We start from the raw sequence: 19,019 nt of genomic DNA, 5'->3' as shown, positions 1-19,019 counted from the left end.
ATTATTCCTATAGACTAATGATTCGGCAGGATGAAGAAAATTATATTTTAAAATGCCGTGAATTGTTTCACCAATACGTCGTTGATATGTATGGTAAAATTGAATCAGAACGTTTGCTATATATCCACCTGAATCAGACCACGCTCTGCTCTGAACAATACATTCATTTGCGAGATGATGTTATAAATGACGGTAATATCACAAACGTTGGAAGATTAACAATTTTACCTTCGTCATATGCTGGCAGTCCCCGTCATATGCACGAATATGCTCAAGATGCTATTGCGTATGTTCGTCTCTATGGTCGTCCAGATTTATTTATTACATTTACATGTAATCAATCTTGGGACGAGATACTGCAGCTTTTACTTCAAGGACAATCGGCGGTTCATAGACATGACATTACGTGTCTTCCGGCAAAAGTTGAAATCACTGATAAACTACATAGTAAAACTTGAAGTGTTTGGGTCAGTGCGATGCTGGATGTACTCAGTGGAATGGCAAAAACGAGGTTTGCCACACGCACATATACTAATCTGGCTACATAAAAAAATTACTTCGAACGAAATTGATGATGTGATTTCCGCTGAAATACCTGATAAAAATGTCGACAAGGGGTTACATGATATTATTGTAAAAAATATGATACATGGACCTTGCGGTGCACTGAACGAAAATTCACCATGCATGGCCAAAGGAAGGTGCACAAAGCAATATCCTCGACTTATAGTATCAAAGACAATTACTGGCAATGATGGTTACCCACAATATAGAAGAAGATCTACTGAAGATGGCGGTAAAACAGCAATAATAAAGAAGCGTAACGGTACCACCATCGAAGTAGATAACCAGTGGGTCGTTCCATATTCCCCATTATTATCAAAAACATTTAATGCACACATAAACGTTGAATACTGTAACTCCGTAAAGGCAATCAAATACATGTGTAAATACGTCAACAAAGGCAGTGACATGGCAGTTTATGGCTTGCAGCCCGAAATCAAAGATATCGACGAAATCGTACAATATCAGGCTGGAAGATACGTAAGCAGTAATGAAGCTGTTTGGCGAATTCTTCATTTCCGATACATGAACGTAGTCCAGCTGTTGTTCACTTAGCGGTACATTTACAGAATGGTCAACGTGTTTATTTCTCGGCAACCAACGTGCAACAAAGAGCCCTGAATCCACCGGATACAAAGTTAACCGCTTTCTTTTCGCTTTGCAAAAATGATTCTTTTGCAAAAAAACTACTGTATACTGAAGTGCCTTCGTATTACACGTGGAATACTAAAAATAAAGTATTTGAACGTCGAAAACAGGGTAAGTCAGTCGACGGCCAACCTACCATCTTCAAAGATACCACGATAGGAAGACTCTACACCGTTCACCCCAATCAACATGAATGCTTCTTTCTACGCCTGCTTTTGGTGAATGTGCCCGGTCCGACATCCTTTGAGTATTTGAGAACTGTAAACGGTACTATACATGACACTTACCGTAGTGCATGCCAAGCTCTGAATTTATTGGAGAATGACCAACACTGGGATAACTGCATCAATGACGCGTGCGAAACGTCAACCCCAAGTCAAATTCGTGCATTGTTTAGCATCATTTTAACAACTTGCTCTCCATCAGCTCCTACAGAGTTATGGGAAAAATATAAGTCAAAAATGTCCGAAGATATACTCCATCGAAAACAGTTAGAGACGTCAGATATGACTTTTGATTTTACATCATAAATTTATAACTACACTATAGTTATTACAGAAGATTTTTGCGTACGTATGGCAAATAAACCTCTTCAGGATTTGGGAATGCCTTCACCTAACCGTATCGCTGCTGTTTCTACATGTGTAGAATTGGATCGTGAACAAAGTTACAGTACGAGTGATCTATTGTCGTATGTACAAAATAACATTTCCAAGTTAACGTCGGAACAAAAAGACATTTATGATACGATAATGCATTGTGTCGATAACAACGTTGGAGAAATTTTCTTTTTGGATGCGCCAGGAGGTACTGGTAAAACGTTTGTGATAAAAACTGATTCTGGCATCAATTCGATCAAAAAATGATATAGCGTTGGCAATTGCGTCGTCCGGAATAGCCGCAACATTGCTGCCTGGTGGAAGAACTGCTCATTCCGCTTTGAAATTGCCTCTGAATTTGCATTCTACAGAAACTCCCACGTGCAATATTTCCAAATCATCTGGGATGGGTAAAGTATTGCAGCAATGCAAACTTATTATTTGGGATGAGTGCACAATGGCACACAAAAATTCGCTCGAGGCTCTGGATTAATGCTTGAAAGATTTGCGAGGGAAGTCGAAACCCTTTGGCAGCACATTAATATTGCTTGCGGGAGATTTCAGGCAAACATTACCTATAATACCTAGATCAACTCCTGCAGACGAAATGAATGCTTGCCTGAAAAATTCTAATTTATGGGCACACGTAAAAACATTAAAATTAACTACAAATATGCGTGTCCGATTGCAAAACGATGACTCTGGTCAAACATTTTCAGATCAATTGCTGGCAATTGGAAACAGAAAGCTCCCAGTAGACTCAATTTCAGGACGTATACAACTACCTGCTGATTTCTGTAATTTAGTGACGTCCAAAAATGAATTGATTGAAAAAGTATTTCCGAATATTCTAAAAAATTATAAAAATAATAAATGGTTAAGTGAAAGAGCGATTCTCGCACCCAAAAATATAGACGTCCACGAAATCAACAATATTGTTTTGACCAAGATTCGAGACCAGGCAGTCCTTTACAAGTCAGTCGACACAGTTTTGGAACCAAATGAAGCGGTTAATTATCCATCTGAATTTTTAAATTCCGTGGATCTTTCAGGGTTTCCACCACACGTGCTACAACTAAAAATAGGCGTACCAATAATACTTTTAAGAAATATCAACCCACGAAGCTTTGCAATGGCACGCGACTTGCCGTAAAAAAACAATGGAAAACCTAATAGAGGCCACATTCTTGACAAGGCCTTTTGAGGGCGAGGCTGTTCTTATTCCTCGCATTCCCATGATTCCAACGGATCTGCCTTTTCAATTTAAAAGATTGCAATTCCCAATTCGATTAGCATTTGCAATCACCATTAACAAAGCTCAAGGTCAATCATTAGAAAAATGTGGTATAGATCTCAATACTGATTGTTTTTCCCATGGACAATTGTACGTTGCATGTTCGAGGGTCGGTAAACCTGACAATTTATTTATATGCAGCGACAATTGGACAGCGAAGAATGTTGTATTTTCGCAAGTTTTATGCAGTTAATTTGTATTGTATCTATCTATCTATCTATCTATATAAAAACGAGTTATGTGTATGCATGTTTGTTTGTTTGTAAACAGAGCGTTTGTATATGACGTCATTATTAGTACATACGTCATTATTAGTACATAAGCGCCACCCCAACAGCTAGTATATATATATATATATATATATATATATATATATATATATATATATATATATATATATATATATATATATATGACTGTCACAAATGACGGTCGTCATTTGTGTCCCGGTGTCCTGTCTGTAATTTCTCTGATTATTGTAATGATTGCCCTTGAGCTTTTTTGATGATGATTGCTAATCAAACATTCCCTGTTCTCCGGTCGTCATTTATATATCCCCCCTGTGCCCCCTGGCGTCCCCGTTGTATTTGTGTCCCGGTGTCCCAGTCTGTAATTTCTCTTTGAGTGTCCCGGTCGTCATTTATGTTCCCTGTGTCCCGGTCGTCATTTCTCCATGGGAAAAACAATCCGTATTCAGATCTATACCTCATTATTCTTATGATTGCCCTTGAGCTTTGTTGATGGTGATTGCTAATCGAACATTCCCTGTGTCCCGGTCGTCATTTGTATATCCCCCTGTACCCCCGCCGTCCCTGTTGTAGTTGTGTCCCAATGTCCCGGTCGTCATTTATATTCCCTTTGTCCCGGTTGTTATGTGTGTACCGGTGACCTAGTCTGTAATTTCTCTTTGAGTGTCCCGGTCGTCATTTATATTCCCTGTGCCCTGGTCGTCATTTGTGTCCCGGTGTCCAGGTCTGTAATTTCATCAGTCGAAAACCATGACGTCAGTCGACAAACAACTTCATGACGGCATAATGCTCAATCATTACCATGACGTCAGTTGACACACAAACATGACGTCAGTCAACAGACACACACAAACAAACAACTTATATTTATATATATACTAGCTGTTGGGGTGGCGCTTCGTGCCACCCCAACACCTAGTTGGTGGGGCGCTTCGCGCCCCCCCAAGCCCCCCCGCGCGCGTAAGTCGTTACGCGCCATATTAGTTACGCGCCATTGTAGTTGTGTCCCTGTGTCCCACCTGTGAATAGAGATAGATATAAATATATGTTTTTAACTACGTAAAACATGCGAATATACATCATTCTTCGCTGTCCCATTGTCTGTGCATATAAATAGATTGTCAGGTTTACTGACTCTTGAACATGCAACATATAATTGTCCATGGGAAAAACAATCCGTATTCAGATCTATACCTCATTATTCTAATGATGTGTCCCTGTGTCCCGGTCGTCATTTATATTCCCTGTGTCCCGGTCGTCATTTGTGTCCCGGTGTCCCAGTTTGTAATTTCTCTTTGAGTGTCCCGGTCGTCATTTATATTCCCTTTGTCCCGGTGTCCCGGTCGTCATTTGTGTCCCGGTCTGTAATTTCTATTCGAACAATCCCTGTGTCCCGGTCGTCATTTATATATCCCGCCTGTGCCCCCGGCGTTCCCGTTGTAGTTGTGTCCCTGTGTCCCGGTCGTCATTTACATTCCCTGTGTCCAAGTCGTGATTTGTGTCCGGGTGTCCCAGTCTGTAATTTCTCTTTGAGGTTCCCGGTCGTCACTTATATTCCCTCTGTCTCGGTCGTCATTTGTGTCCCGGTCTGTAATTTCTCTTTGAGTGTTTTTTCTTTTTAGTTTTTTTTTGTTTTTTACCTTTTTTCTTTTTTCAGTTTTCTTTTTCTTCTTTATTTTTCAGCGTCACTATGAAGTACTTATCGACGAACCTTTGTTTTTTTAACTTAAATCTGGTAGGCATTGATGACCTTATCCAAGTCAAAATCCCAAACCCAATCATCATCGCTATCATTTTCAGTTTTGATATGTTTTGACTCTCGCTGTCCAGGTGGATTTTCATCTAACTGCGCGGTTTTGCGTTCTTTAGCCGCAAGCCTGTTTTCTTGCTGTTCTTGTGATTTCCCGGCACGCTTTCTTTTCTTACTTTCTCTATCAGCTGCAAGCCTGTTTTCTTGCTGTTCTTGTGATTCCTCGGAACCCTTTCTTTTCTTATTTTCTCTATCAGCAGCAAGTTTTTTGGCATAAACTCTTTGAGCAGCTTCCTCGGCTGTTGCCATTGTAGGTTCTTCAGTCATTTTACAATTAAACATTTTTCCGTGAATAAATGTCTTAAATACCGTTAATGACGTCACGGTCATAGCAAAAATGACGACAACTAACTTCATGACGTCAGTCGACACAGAAACATGACGTCACCTGACACACAGACAGACAGACAACTTATTTTTATATATATAGATATCAACGACGTATTGGTGAAACAATTGACGGCATTTTAAAATATAATTTTCTTCATCCTGCCGAATCATTAGTCTATAGGAATAATAATGCATTGCACCGTATTTCTTATTCATTTCTTTGTTAGTGGCTGGATTCGTCAATTTAATATTAAAGTGGTAGCCGTCGGCTTCATCCCAAAAAATTATAGGATATTGTAGGGCATCGTAGCATCGATGAGTTTCAGCAATTCTTAACAACTGAGCGTTTCGCTTATGAAGAATAATATCTCAAGGTAAAAACTGATCACCGACCATAACGATTGCCACTTCGTCGATAGTTGGAGCATTGTATCTACGCACATGTTGGCCAGGAGGCGTTTTGTCAGCGGAAATAACAATTTTATGCGTATCAGTAGGCATCAAATCGATGGCTGTTTTGAACAGACGCACTAAATTATTATTTTCGTGGAAAAGATGTTGCAATTGCGAAACGATTGTCCTTTCAACTTTGGGAGAAATTTCGCAACGTGCATTCAATTCACAATTTCTATCACTGATGAAGTACAATTGTAAAAATTTATGATCTTCGCCTGAGAATGGTAGAAGGGACCCTGCTCTATGATAAATTTGCCCTTTTACTTTGAAATTAGACATAAATTGATCTGGATTTCCGGTTTGGGCTCCAAACGACGTCATTTGGAAACATGAGTTATATTTTCTGATTTTTTTACAAAAAACGCTTAGATTCTGACGTAGTTCCAGTAAGGAAAGTCTTCAATGGCTCTGGTGGTGCAGCCAATAGAGGAAGTTTAACTTTTCCTGAGGCGCAACACATTCCCATTGTTTCACCATTGAATTTCAAGGCCTTGCAATAGGGACAAATTTTAGATTCAGATTTAGATTAGAGACTAATTTCATGACGTCAGCCGACAAAGAAACATGACGTCACCTGATCCACAGATAGACAGACAGACAACTTATTTTTATATATATAGATATATAGAGATGGGTTGTACTCTCCGCTATCCCTCACTCTTTACGCTAAAGTTTGACTCTTTGCCACAATTCTACTTTTTTAAACAATTAAAAGCTATAGCGTAAAGAGCGAGGAATTGCGGAGGGGACAACCCATTTCATATACGGAGTAATTCCTGTTCGTTTAAAGTTTTAATGTCGCTCCTTACTTTCAGTTAAAAAAACTAATTTTTTTTTATTTAATCTTATAGTAGAATCGAATCTCTTTCTCAAAAGCCAAGTACTTTTTTAAACACTGTGGTATGTTCAACGTAATCACAGAGTTTGACTTAGTATTACTGGTTTGGCATAACAATATTTTTGATATTCGTCTTTTTTTTTGTTGGGATGATAAATTCTTCTTTTTTGTAAAAGAATCACAGCTATAGCAAAGTTTCTCTCGGACACAGCATATTGCAGCGGTGTAAACCTATCCTTATCTAAAACATTTATAGGTGAATCTTTTGAAAGAAGTAACTTTACAATCTCCTGTTTTTCTTCTGTAAAAGTATTTTCAATAACAAAAATATTCTCTCTCCTCAGCCAATATAAAGGAGTATACCTTTTATCCTCTAAAGCGTCTACATGAGCACCCTTTGAAACAAGTAACTGACAATTGTCCAGTCTACCTTTTGCAGCAAAAAAGCGTAAAGCCCAATCGCCATACTTCGAATTGAGGTTTGCTCTCTTTTCTAAAAGATAATTTACCTGCAGATATTTGTTTTTTTTTGCAAAACAAAATGTAAAGGAGTCAAACTGTCATCATCTAAAATGTCTATATGTAAGACTTTTGAAAGAAGAAACTGAAACATATCTAGTTTACCTAGCAGCAGCAGGGTATCGTGCTACTTTTACTAGTTAACCAAGCTTAACCTAGCCTAACTAAAACTAGACTAACCAGCCCAAAGGCATTATCACTACCTAACTTAACTTAGCCTAACGTAGCCTAGTCTAACGTAAGATCCTGAAGATCCTGACCTAAATCTCCATACATTCTCTTGTTTTATATCTTTTGTACCAAATCTACTAAATTTAATTAAATAGTTAATTTTTTAAAGCAAAGTTGAAGCTCTTCCTCAAAAGTCAAGTAGCATTTTAAACAGTGTGGTATGTTGAAACCTTCAACGTAGTCACATAATTTTGTTTGACATGCATAATTTACAATAACATACCGGCATATTGATTTCAGATCATTAGATTCACGACAGGCAAGATTGCATAGTATAGAATATATCTTCGTTTTAGTTGCTTCTTCTATAGTGAAGTAGCTATTTATTAAATCTTTTAGCAAAACTCGATAATTTTCTTTTTTGGGGGGATGATAAATTGCTTTTTTTTTTAAGAGATATTCAGCTATAGCAAAGTTTCTCTTGGACACAGCTATAACAGGTGGCGTCAAATCGTTTTCATCTAAGACATCTACAGTCGCTCCTCTTGAAATAAGTAACTTGACAATTTCTAGTTTTTCTCTTTGTTTTTCTTTAATAAATCTTTCAGTTTCATTCACAGCCCAATGTAAAGGAGTACGCCTTTTATCATCTAAAGCGTCAACTTGCGCACCTTTTGAAAGTAGAAACTGACACTTATCTAGTTGACATTGTGCAGCAGCAGAGTGTAAGAGTGTATATCCGCGCCTATAGAAAGGACTATTGCCATACTTTAAATTAATATTTGCACCCTTTTCTAAAAGATAACTAGCTATGGATATATTATTATTTTCAACAGCATAATGTAACGGTGAAAGCCCATATAAATCTAAAACATCAGTAGGTGCACCTCTTGAAAGAAGAACCTTGACAATTTCAATTTTATTTTCTTCTTTTATGGTACAATAACCTTTTCCTCCTCTAATCACGGCCCAATGTAAAGGAGTCCGTCTTCTATCATCTAAAATGTCTGTTTGAGCTCCCTTTGAAACAAGTAATTGACACATGTCTATTTGACCTTGTCTAGCAGCAAAGTGTAAGGGTGTACCTCCAAAATCAACGTTGTTTGCTTTTGTGATTTGAAAATTGAGGTTTCCTCCCTTTTCTATGAGATAACTAACCACGGATAATTGCCCATTCATCACGGCAGTATACAAAGGAGTATGACTATTATCATATAAAGCGTCTATACGCGCGCCCTTTGAAACAAGTAGCTGACACATGTCTAGTTTACCTCGTTCAGCAGCAGCATGTAAAGGTGTGTACCCGTAATGGTCCCCACGACACTGGAAATTGGGGTTTGCTCCCTTTCTTAAGAGATACTTAGCTACAGATATATGTCCTTCTCTTGCGGCACAATGTAAAGGAGTTCGACTGTATCCAATGTTTATATGGGCACCCTTTGAAACAAGCAACTGACAAATACCTAGTTCACCATTTGTAGCAGCAGTATGTAAAGGTGAATCGCCCATGTAAAGATTAAACCTCAAATTGAGGTTTTCCAAAAGCTTAATTCCTCCCTTATCTAAAAGGTATGTAGCTACAGGTATTTGCCCTTCTTTTATGGCCCAATGTAAAAATGTTAAATTTACAGTGAATGTTTTTGAATAAAGCAGCTGAAAAATATCTAGATTGTTCCGTTTGGCAGCATAATGTAACGGTAAAAGGTCATATCTATCTGAAATGTTGGTATTTGCACCTCTTGAAAGAAGTAACTTGACAATTTCTAGTTTATCTTCTCCTTTTTTTCTAGTTTCAACAATATTCTCTTCTTTCACGGCCCAGTGCAAAGGAGTAAGTCTTTTGTCATCTAGAGAGTTTATATGTGCACCCTTTGAAACAAGTAAGTGACACATTTCTAGCTTACCTTCAGCAGCAGCAAAGTGTAAAGGTGTTTTTCCACAATCCTCCGAATTTTTAGACTTTAAATGGAGGTTTGCTCCCTTTTTTAAAAGATAATTAGCAACGGATATTTGCCCTGTTTTTGCAGCCCAATGTAAAGGAGTGTAACCTTTAAGGTCTAATGAGTCTATATATGCACCTTTTGAAAGATGTAACTGACACATGTCTAGTTTACCGTCTGCAACAGCGTCGTGTAAAGGTGCTCGTCCCGAACTTTTTCTTGAAGGTTCAATTTTACAACTGCATGAGCCCAATAATCGGGCTGGAACACATTCAGCCTTGACAGGCACAAACACACTCGAATTTCGAAAGTTTAAGTTATGTGTTTTTCTTTTTTTTCGATTAACAGCCTTGCTAAATGGGTTACTCATTTCTTCAAAATGTCTTTTTCTTGATGGATCAATCTTACAAATCCTTACACCTGTTTTATGGCATGATCGGGAAAAAATACATCCTGGCTTGACAGGTTCTAACGTGCAGGAATTTGAGTTGATACGCTATGATGCTCTAGTGCGGTTTCTGGAAGCTTTGAAAAGATCTTTTCGTATCGAGTCCAAAAAATATATTGGTCTCCAATATGAAAAAAACTAATTTTAGTATATCATTTTCTTCTCGTCAGAATTACCACTTGCCATGGGTGGTACTTTTCTCTGGTGGTAACACTTTTGAGAAAACCTAGTACTATTGCAGCATTTTTCCGGAAAAACAGCGGTTTTCATTATAAAGAGGTGAAAAACTGGCCAAGCACACAAAGTTTACTATCTTTTTTTTCATTTATGATTATTTTCTTCCATTTTTCCGTTCCTTTTTTCAAAAACATGCTTTCATGTGTATTCATTATCTCCTCGACTTCCAAAAAATGCATAGTAGTTATTTGAGACATTTCGAAAATAAAATAAACTTCTGTATGAAATTACGCAGTCATCTCAAAGTCAGAAGTGTTTAAGTAGTATCCATATTTGCTTTGGGAGGGGGTAGTTTTCCCCTCTGGACCTTGCTTTCCCCTCCCTTCATCCTGACGTTCGGAAGCCATCTTAAGCAAAAGTATGAAACAAGAAAAATGCATGGAAAATTGACAATTCTTACTCAAGAATTTATGCTGCCAGACGACTTAGAACAGCCTTTTAAGATTAATAATTTCCTAGCTAATGTAATTGAAACTTTTTCAAAAGGAAAAATTAATGATTGAAGGGTGGTTCCCATACATTTACGGCGCTTCATGCAAGAAAATACTATTCTAGGCCTTCCGACGAATATATTCTAAAATAAATTAGTAAAATAAAATTTCTCAAATTCTTAATTTCAAAGAAACTTGGACTCTGCTACATATTACTCTCTTTAAGTATCCTCTTTTCTTAAACAGGTTATAATAAATTTAAAGCCAGGCTTTATATAAAATTTGTAATACTGTGTATATGCAATTTAATTAAAAAAAAAGCCTAACGAAAGCTCTACGTTACTCTGACAGGAGTTTCTAGACTAGCAGTTTCTCATCTAATAATTTTAAGGAATTTGAGGTAGATTTGCCAATAATGCGGGAGCGTTTTACGATTTTTTTCGTGATTCATCCTTTACCAAAAAAAATCTAATAAGAGCCCCTCTTACAGATTAGACGTATTCAACCTTTTTTTAACCGCCGTCTTTCGTCCAATTGAAAAATTCCATTTTCCCGCCAACTTTTCTCCAAAGACAAATGAGAATGGCGCCTCTATCCACGTAATAGAAATAACCTTACATAATCTTCATTTATAGTGTCGATGATATAAGTATTCATATTCAGATTTAATGACGTAATGTATCCTTATCAGGTCATATTATCAAGTATATGATGTCATACTGTTATAATTTCAAAATAACAGCAGTCTGTAGCCAGTACAGTTTTCTTTTCCTACAAAAAATTTACCTACGCTCGCATACCATCTATCCCTACTTGTGACTACCTGCGCGTTAAAATCTTCTAATAAATACACCGTATTTCTACCTCGGTATTAGATACATAACATCGTATGTCTGTAAATAATATTCATCTGAGTCACTATTATCCCTGTCATTCGGTTTTGCAGGGACAATATACTACTATGACTGATACCGTGCACTTTTTAGTCATAAAATGAGAGACTAGCAATCAATTAGCAATGCCTTTCCAACCTAAACAAGACTTAGCCGCTTTCTTACTTACTCATCATGAGAAATGAAACACTGGGAATTTACTACTTTGTTTCAACTCACATCATACAAATTAAGGGAGAGTCGCAACGTTTCGAAAACTGAGTTGGCTTATGTATAACTGAGTTGGCTACAATATTTTGGACTGTGAAGGAAAGATCGAAACTTACTAATAGACGTAACTGACACGATCTTGTAAAAACTAATCCACCAAAAGGTCGTAGCTACCACTTCCGACCTTTCGGTGCGACAAGCTTTTCACGTTCTTAGTTGAGATCTTTTCCTTTCATATTTACACACTTTGGCGGTAGAATATAAAAAAGGAAAAAACCGGAAAGGAAACGGAAAAAACGGAAGCTATCCACTTGATCGATCTTCTGATTACCCAACATCACCTCTAGACATTTACCCCCTCACCACTCATTCCAAGTCTAGGTGACTTAGTCTTCTTAACGTTAATTTTCAAGCCTATGCTTTTATACAGATCTATCCTATAGACCTTTCAAAACTTCCAAGAAATCATTTATTTTGCTAATATTTTCATCTAGGACGCTTAACACAGCCAAAGTCTATGAGAGTTTTATTTTCCTATTTGACTCCATACTCTTCAATAGCCTTTGTCAATATAAACTTCTTGTTTATATCCTATCATATCGGCTGATGCAATAGTTTACGTGAGTTCTCAAAGATAGTCAATATAATTAACGTCGGTATGTGGTCTTTATTCAGTAGCATAAGAATACACGTGCAGTAAAGAGAAGGTAGCAAAAGACCATACAGCTCAGACGAAGGCAAAAGATGGACTGGCTTTAAAAGTATACCTTGGCCGATATATTCCTGCAACGAGAGTTCCAGTGACTGGCTGTTCGACCCGGTCTGAAGACAAAGCCCTTCTCGCGACTAGCTATAGTCCAAGTAGCCCCCTTCCCCTGGAACGAACTCTCAATGAAATATATATGGCAAACTCTGTTGAGAATAAGAACCCAAAAAGGCTTCTCCAATCTATATCCCAAATACTTTAAACCGCAATCACTAGGACAAAGTGCATTAAAATGATCCACGCAGAGGGCGATAGAACACAACCCTGCTGAGCTTCTGATTCTATACGAAACCAGCTACTAAGCTCATTTCCTAACTTAACAGCAGCAATTTAACTCTCGTGCACAGCTCTAATCACTTTAACATGTTTATCTGGTATAGCATATAAGGATAGGACTTTTGCTAAAGCTCTTATATCAGTTGATAGCATTAAGTCAGTCTTTGCTCAAAAACGTATTCATCTTCTAGCAGCAGTGTCTGATTTACGTCATATTTCAAATCTTTAACAAGGGGGCGTTCCATGACTTTCCAGAAAATATAATACCGAGAAAAAAGAAATTCGACCACAAATTGTGATATTGTAAACGTCTTGTTACAAGAACAGCATAACTATTTATAATACTATAAAGTATTACATAAAAGAGATATCTATATATATAAAAATAAGTTGCCTGTGTGTCGAGTGACGTCATGTTTGTGTGTCGACTGACGTCATGTTTGTCGACTGACGAAATTACAGACCGGGACAACGGGACACAAATGACGACCGGGACACCGGGACATAGAGAATATAAATGACGACCGGGATACTCAAAGAGAAAGCGACCGGGACACAAGGAATGTTCGATTAGCAATCACCATCAACAAAGCGCCGGGACACAAATGACGACCGGGACACAGGGAAAATAAATGACGACCGGGACACTCAAAGATAAATTACAGACCGGGACACCGGAACACAAATGACGACCGGGACAAAGATGACGACCGGGACACCGGGACACAGGGAATATAAATGACGACCGGGACATAGGGACACAACTACAACGGGGACGCCAGGGGCACAGGGGGATATATAAATGATGACGGGGACACAGGGAATATTCGATTAGCAATCACCATCAACAAATCTCAAGGGCAATTATTAGAATAATGAGGTATAGATCTGAATACAGATTGTTTTTCCCATGAACAATTATATATTGCATGTTCAAGAGGCGGTAAACCTGTCAATCTATTTATATGCACAGACAATAGGACAGCCAAGAATGTTGTATATTCGCAAGTTTTACGTAGTTAAAAATATATATATCTATCTGTATTCACAGGTGGGACACAGAGACACAACTACAATGGCGCGTAACGACTTACGAACGCGGGGGGGGGGGGGCGAAGCGCCCCCACCAACTAGGTGTTGGGGTGGCTTGAAGTGCCACCCCAACAGCTAGTATATCTATATATATAAAAATAAGTTGTCTGTGTGTCTGTCCAGTGATGTCACTGTCCGCATATGACGTCTGAATTATTTCATCACATACCAATTCAAAAATGAATGTATTCAAGCCGAAGTAGCTCAGTTATATAGCTACCTGTGTTGGCGCAGTGGGTTTGACCTTAGCGTGGTAATACGGGACCCAGAGATCGAACCATGCTGCAGGAATGGACTACAGGGCCGACGCAGGGACCTTAGTAGTCAAGAAGCGTCGTTAATCCGATACAAATACAAAGACAGTAGCTCAGTTGGTAAAGCGTTATGTTCCAGGTTCTAGGTCCGAGAGGTTCCAGGCTCGAACCTTGGCTTTAGCATTAATACAAAAGAAGAAGAAAAACTAAAAAAGATAAAAACTACAAAAAAAAACAAAAGAAAATATGAAAAAAAACTAAAAAAGTTAAAAACTAAAAAAAAACTAAAAAAAGGTAAAAACTACAAGAAACCAAAAAGAAAAAAAAACTAAAAACTAATAAAAAAAACTAAAACAACTAAAAAAACTAAAAACTGAAAAAGAAAAAAAAACTAAAAAAAGAAAAAAAACTGACAAATAAAGGAGAAAAAGAAAACTAAAAAAAAAATAATAAAAAATAAAAAAGGTAAATGTATTCAAGCCGAAATAGCTGAGTTGGTAAAGCGTTATGTTCCAGGTTCTAGGTCCGAGAGGTTCCAGGCTCGAACCTTGCCTTTAGCATTAACACAAAAGAAGAAGAAAAAACTAAAAAAGAAAAAAAAAAAAAAAAAAAAAAACAGGTAAAAACTACTAAAAAAAACTAAAAAGGCTAAAAAACTAAAAAAAAACTAAAAAAAGGTAAAAAACTAAAAACTAAAAAAGAAAAAAACTAAATAAACTAAAAATAGGGTAAAAACAGCAAAAAAACTAAAAAGAAAAAACAACTAAAAACTAATAAAAAAACTAAAAACTGAAAAAGAAAAAAAACTAAAAAAGAAAAAAAATTGAAAAATAAAGGAGAAAAAGAAAACTAAAAAAAATAAAATAAAAAAAAATAAAAAAGGTAAAAACTACAAAAAAAAAACTAAAAAGAAAAAAGAAAAAAAAACTAAAAAGCCAAAAAATAGGTAAAAACCAAAAAAAAACTAAAAAGAAAAAAAGGAAAAAAACACAAAATTTATTTCATCATATACCAATTCAAAAACGAATGTATATACAGACCGGGAAACAGGGAATATAAATGACGACCGGGACACTCAAAGAGAAATTACAGACTGGGACACCGGGACACAAATGACGACTGGGACGTGTGTGTAGACTGACGTCATGTTTGTGTGTCGACTGACGTCATGTTTGTCGACTATAAATGACGACTGGGACACAGGGATACAACTACAACAGGGACACCGGGGGGCACAGGGGGATATAGAAATGACGATAGGGACACAGGGAATGTTTAATTAGCAATCACCATCAACAAAGCTCAAGGGCCATCATTAGAATTATGAGGTATAGATCTGAATACGGATTGTTTTTCCCATGGACAATTATATATTGCATGTTCAAGAGTCGGTAAACCTGACAATCTATTTATATGTACAGACAATGGGACAGCGAAGAATGATGTATATTCGCAAGTTTTACGTAGTTAAAAACATATATAATATATATATATATATATATATATATATATATATATATATATATATATATATATATATTTATATTCACAGGTGGGACACAACTACAATGGCACGTAACGACTTACGCGGGCGGGGGGGCTTGGGGGGTGCGAAGCGCCCTCACCAACTAGGTGTTGGGGTGGCGTGAAGCGCCACCCCAACAGATAGTATATAAATATAAAGATATATATAAGATATAAAGATATAAATATAAAGATAAATATAAAGATATATATAAAGATATATATAAATAGTATTATATAAAAGAGAATATAAAGTATTATATAAAAAAGAATATAATTTATAATGCAATGATATATCACTGATTTGATACAAAGTGCCTGTATTTCCCTATTTGTAGATAATCCATTCTTAGACACGATTTTAGACGTGATATTCACACCCTTTCACCTCATTACCTCAAAGATTGACTCCTCAGCCATTTTAAGTTGAAGAGCCTGGCAAATCCAAAATATCTAGATCAAAATTTGGTGCTAGCCTCTACTACCTCTCCCAAAAAAGGACATTCTGATTGATGTAACATGACAGAAGAGTACTCGTGTATTTTTTTTTTTTTCCGAGGGAAAGGCCTACCTGAAAAATTGATAAATAGATTTTGAAATAGAAAAATAGTCCTGAAAAATAAATTGCAACAAGCATGGAGTCTTAGAGTAAAAAGAAGAAGATAGAAATGCGATTGACTTTTGTTTTATTTTTAGGAGTACAGAAAATTAACAACATATGGTTTGATTCTATCCGAGTAATATTATAGTCTATTTTTGAATAAAAAAAAATGCTGAAAATTTGAATCGAATGTTAATTGCCTAAAATTAGTTATGATCAGCGAAGCATTTACTGTCATATCTAAAAACTGCAAAAGTCTTAAGATTGTCATTAAGAAACACCATAAATTATATTTAACTGAATATAAACCACCGGAAGTGCAGTACATGAATTTTTGTTGAGAGGTTCAACTGGATGTAAGTTGGTCCGGTCCACAGAGTATGGGTAACTTATAAGAGTGGAGATTGGGGCTAGTCCTAACAAGCCCTTCCAAACTTTTCAACCTTTCAAACCTTTTTTCAAACTTAATGATCAAATTTACAAATTTCCTAATTTTTTGGCCGTTGATTTTGCGCCAAAACAGATTAAATTTTAAAAAAACTGTTGATTTTGAAACTAAAACTGCTGAACAAATTGCCAAACTGACAATCAATTACCATTGATTTTGTGCCAAAACCGTAGATTTAGTACCAGACCCGGTGATTTAGTACTAAAACCGTTAAACAAATTACCTGAGCTATATTGGTTCCAAGGTTTAAGTATTTCAATAATTAATTTTATTTTAATTTAATTTTAGCAACACCAACTTTTCCTTAGCTTGCAACATGTTTTACTAGCAGAAATTTGAAAAAAAAATATTTAATAAATAAAATATATTCATTACGATCAATACACAACAAGTAGAAATTTGTATAATGCAAAAGTGGTGTGGTTTTCAATTTATTTCTACAAAGTTATAGTAAACGTAATTATTTGCCTTAGATATGCAATTTTTTAATCTGCAGACCAAAAAAAAGAAAAAAAAATTACCTTGCAGTAAGGTTGGCCTCTTCAAGAAGAGCTCTGAAGTCCTCACTCTTCCTTTCTTTTTCAGCTCTGTCCATCAGAAACCTGTCAAAAAAAATTTCCTAAGTCTTGGTTGTGTTCTTAACTGCCGATACCTAATTTGTAGAAATGGTATTAGAGCAGTATTAGAGTTCAATTGAATCCAGATAATAATCATTTAGTTAATATAGAGCTGACCAAGGTAAAGAAGGAAGTTAACTGGTAGCATATGACTAGTTGACTGGTAGCCCAACTTTTTTAGCGGCCAGCTACCTTGAATTCAGAGCTCATCTATTCAACAATTAATTGTCACAAAATACGCGAAAAATCACGTTGACTCCCCCTCCCCTCCAAAAAAGGCTCCATGACGAGGAAAACAGGGAAGAAAGAAGAAATAAAATGAAAAGTAAAATATTCAGTAGCCTATAATTTACTAATAACAATAAGACGACGTGATGAGAGAAATCAACACGTAACACCTTCATCTTGAGAATAATACGAACTTGACTAGCATAGGCCAGCCTCCCCCCTCCCCTGCCAACAACTCTGCCATAATACAAACCGTAACTAGAATAATTTAAAAACATTACAAATGAAATAAACAATAATAATAAATCAAAAGTTTAAAATTTACTCCTAGCTTAAAGTTTTCATTTTAACCCTTTAAATTATGTGGGATGATCTTTCCATGGTGGAATTCATCATGGGGAAGAGAATTTCCATGAAAGGGGCACTGGATTTTTCAGCTTTTTTAACAAAAAAAAATTACAAAAGACAAGTTTGTCAAAACTTTACTTTTTAAAACAATAAACAGCTTTAGCGTAAAGGGCGGGGCGTTGAGGAGGGGACAGACACTTTCATATACGGGATAATTTATGTGCGTTTTAAGTTTTAATATCACTCCAGTCTCTTTTAATCGTTTTAATGTTTTGGCACAATCGGAAAAAATTGAAAAAACGAAAAATCCTTTAATGTAACTATTGATAAACTAAGTTAAGAATAAAATAAATTAAAATCAAATTGATGCATTACATTAATTGCTAAATATCCATTAAATATTCAAATGTAAAATAAAACAAATAATATTGAATTAGCCTTACTTAATATTATTAGTTAGCATACATTGAATTGGCACCAACCATTAACTAATGAGAATATTGGGCTGAAGCTATTATGCTTAGTAAGTATGTAGTAAGACTTTAATTTTAACTTTTTTGGGAAGGGGGGGGGGATAATACAATACAAAATTTAAGAAATTATGATCTAAGGGTCTATACCAAGGCAGGAAAGGAACAAATAAATAAGACAAAAACAAAAAATATATAAATAAACAAGAGCCAAAGAGAAAGAAAAAGGTTTTTGCACGAATTCAAGGGTTTTTTCACGATTTCAACGGTTTTGGGATAAAATCAACGGTTTTGGTTCAAAATCAAAGCTTTTGGCAATAGATTAATAGTTTTGGCATAAAAGAAAACATTAAATATCTTCAGTATCTGCAGTTATTTAGTCTGAAGCGAAAATAGCTCATAATTGTTTTGTATGTATAATTTCAGAAATTTATTTTTATTGTGTTTTTTTTTTTACATTTTCAAGAAACGAGATTTTTGATATTATTCCCAGGAAGCTAAAATCCAATCTTGCAAACAACGAGTTCATTATAACCTTTTTTTATGGGTTCTTGAAAGAATGACAGATAAGTTTAGCACCCGTTTAAAATATCTATATTACAAGACGGGTTTGAGTTCATGGGGCAAATCCCCCCCCCCTCCACTTACCCTGGTCTAAAAAAGGCGAAAAAAGAACAAACTTTTTTCCGTCCTCTCCAGTTGATGTATTCCATATGTTAAATCACTGAAGAAATCTTAAAGCTAAACTTTAAGTTTAAG

At 36.1% G+C, this 19,019-nt stretch overlaps 1 protein-coding gene across 1 annotated transcript; it reads right to left on the bottom strand.

The window, feature by feature from the left end:
* Nucleotides 1-7,624: 7,624 nt before the first annotated feature.
* LOC136024707 (ankyrin-1-like) lies at nucleotides 7,625-9,787 on the bottom strand. Its single transcript, XM_065700124.1, has one exon. It carries the CDS (start codon nucleotides 9,785-9,787, stop codon nucleotides 7,625-7,627), a length of 2,163 nt encoding a protein of 720 aa, XP_065556196.1.
* Between the last annotated feature and the right edge of the window lie 9,232 nt (nucleotides 9,788-19,019).

This window comes from Artemia franciscana, chromosome 3, assembly GCF_032884065.1.
Source record: "Artemia franciscana chromosome 3, ASM3288406v1, whole genome shotgun sequence".
NCBI classification, from domain to species: Eukaryota; Metazoa; Arthropoda; class Branchiopoda; order Anostraca; family Artemiidae; genus Artemia; species Artemia franciscana.
This window is presented reverse-complemented; position numbering and strand designations above follow the sequence as displayed.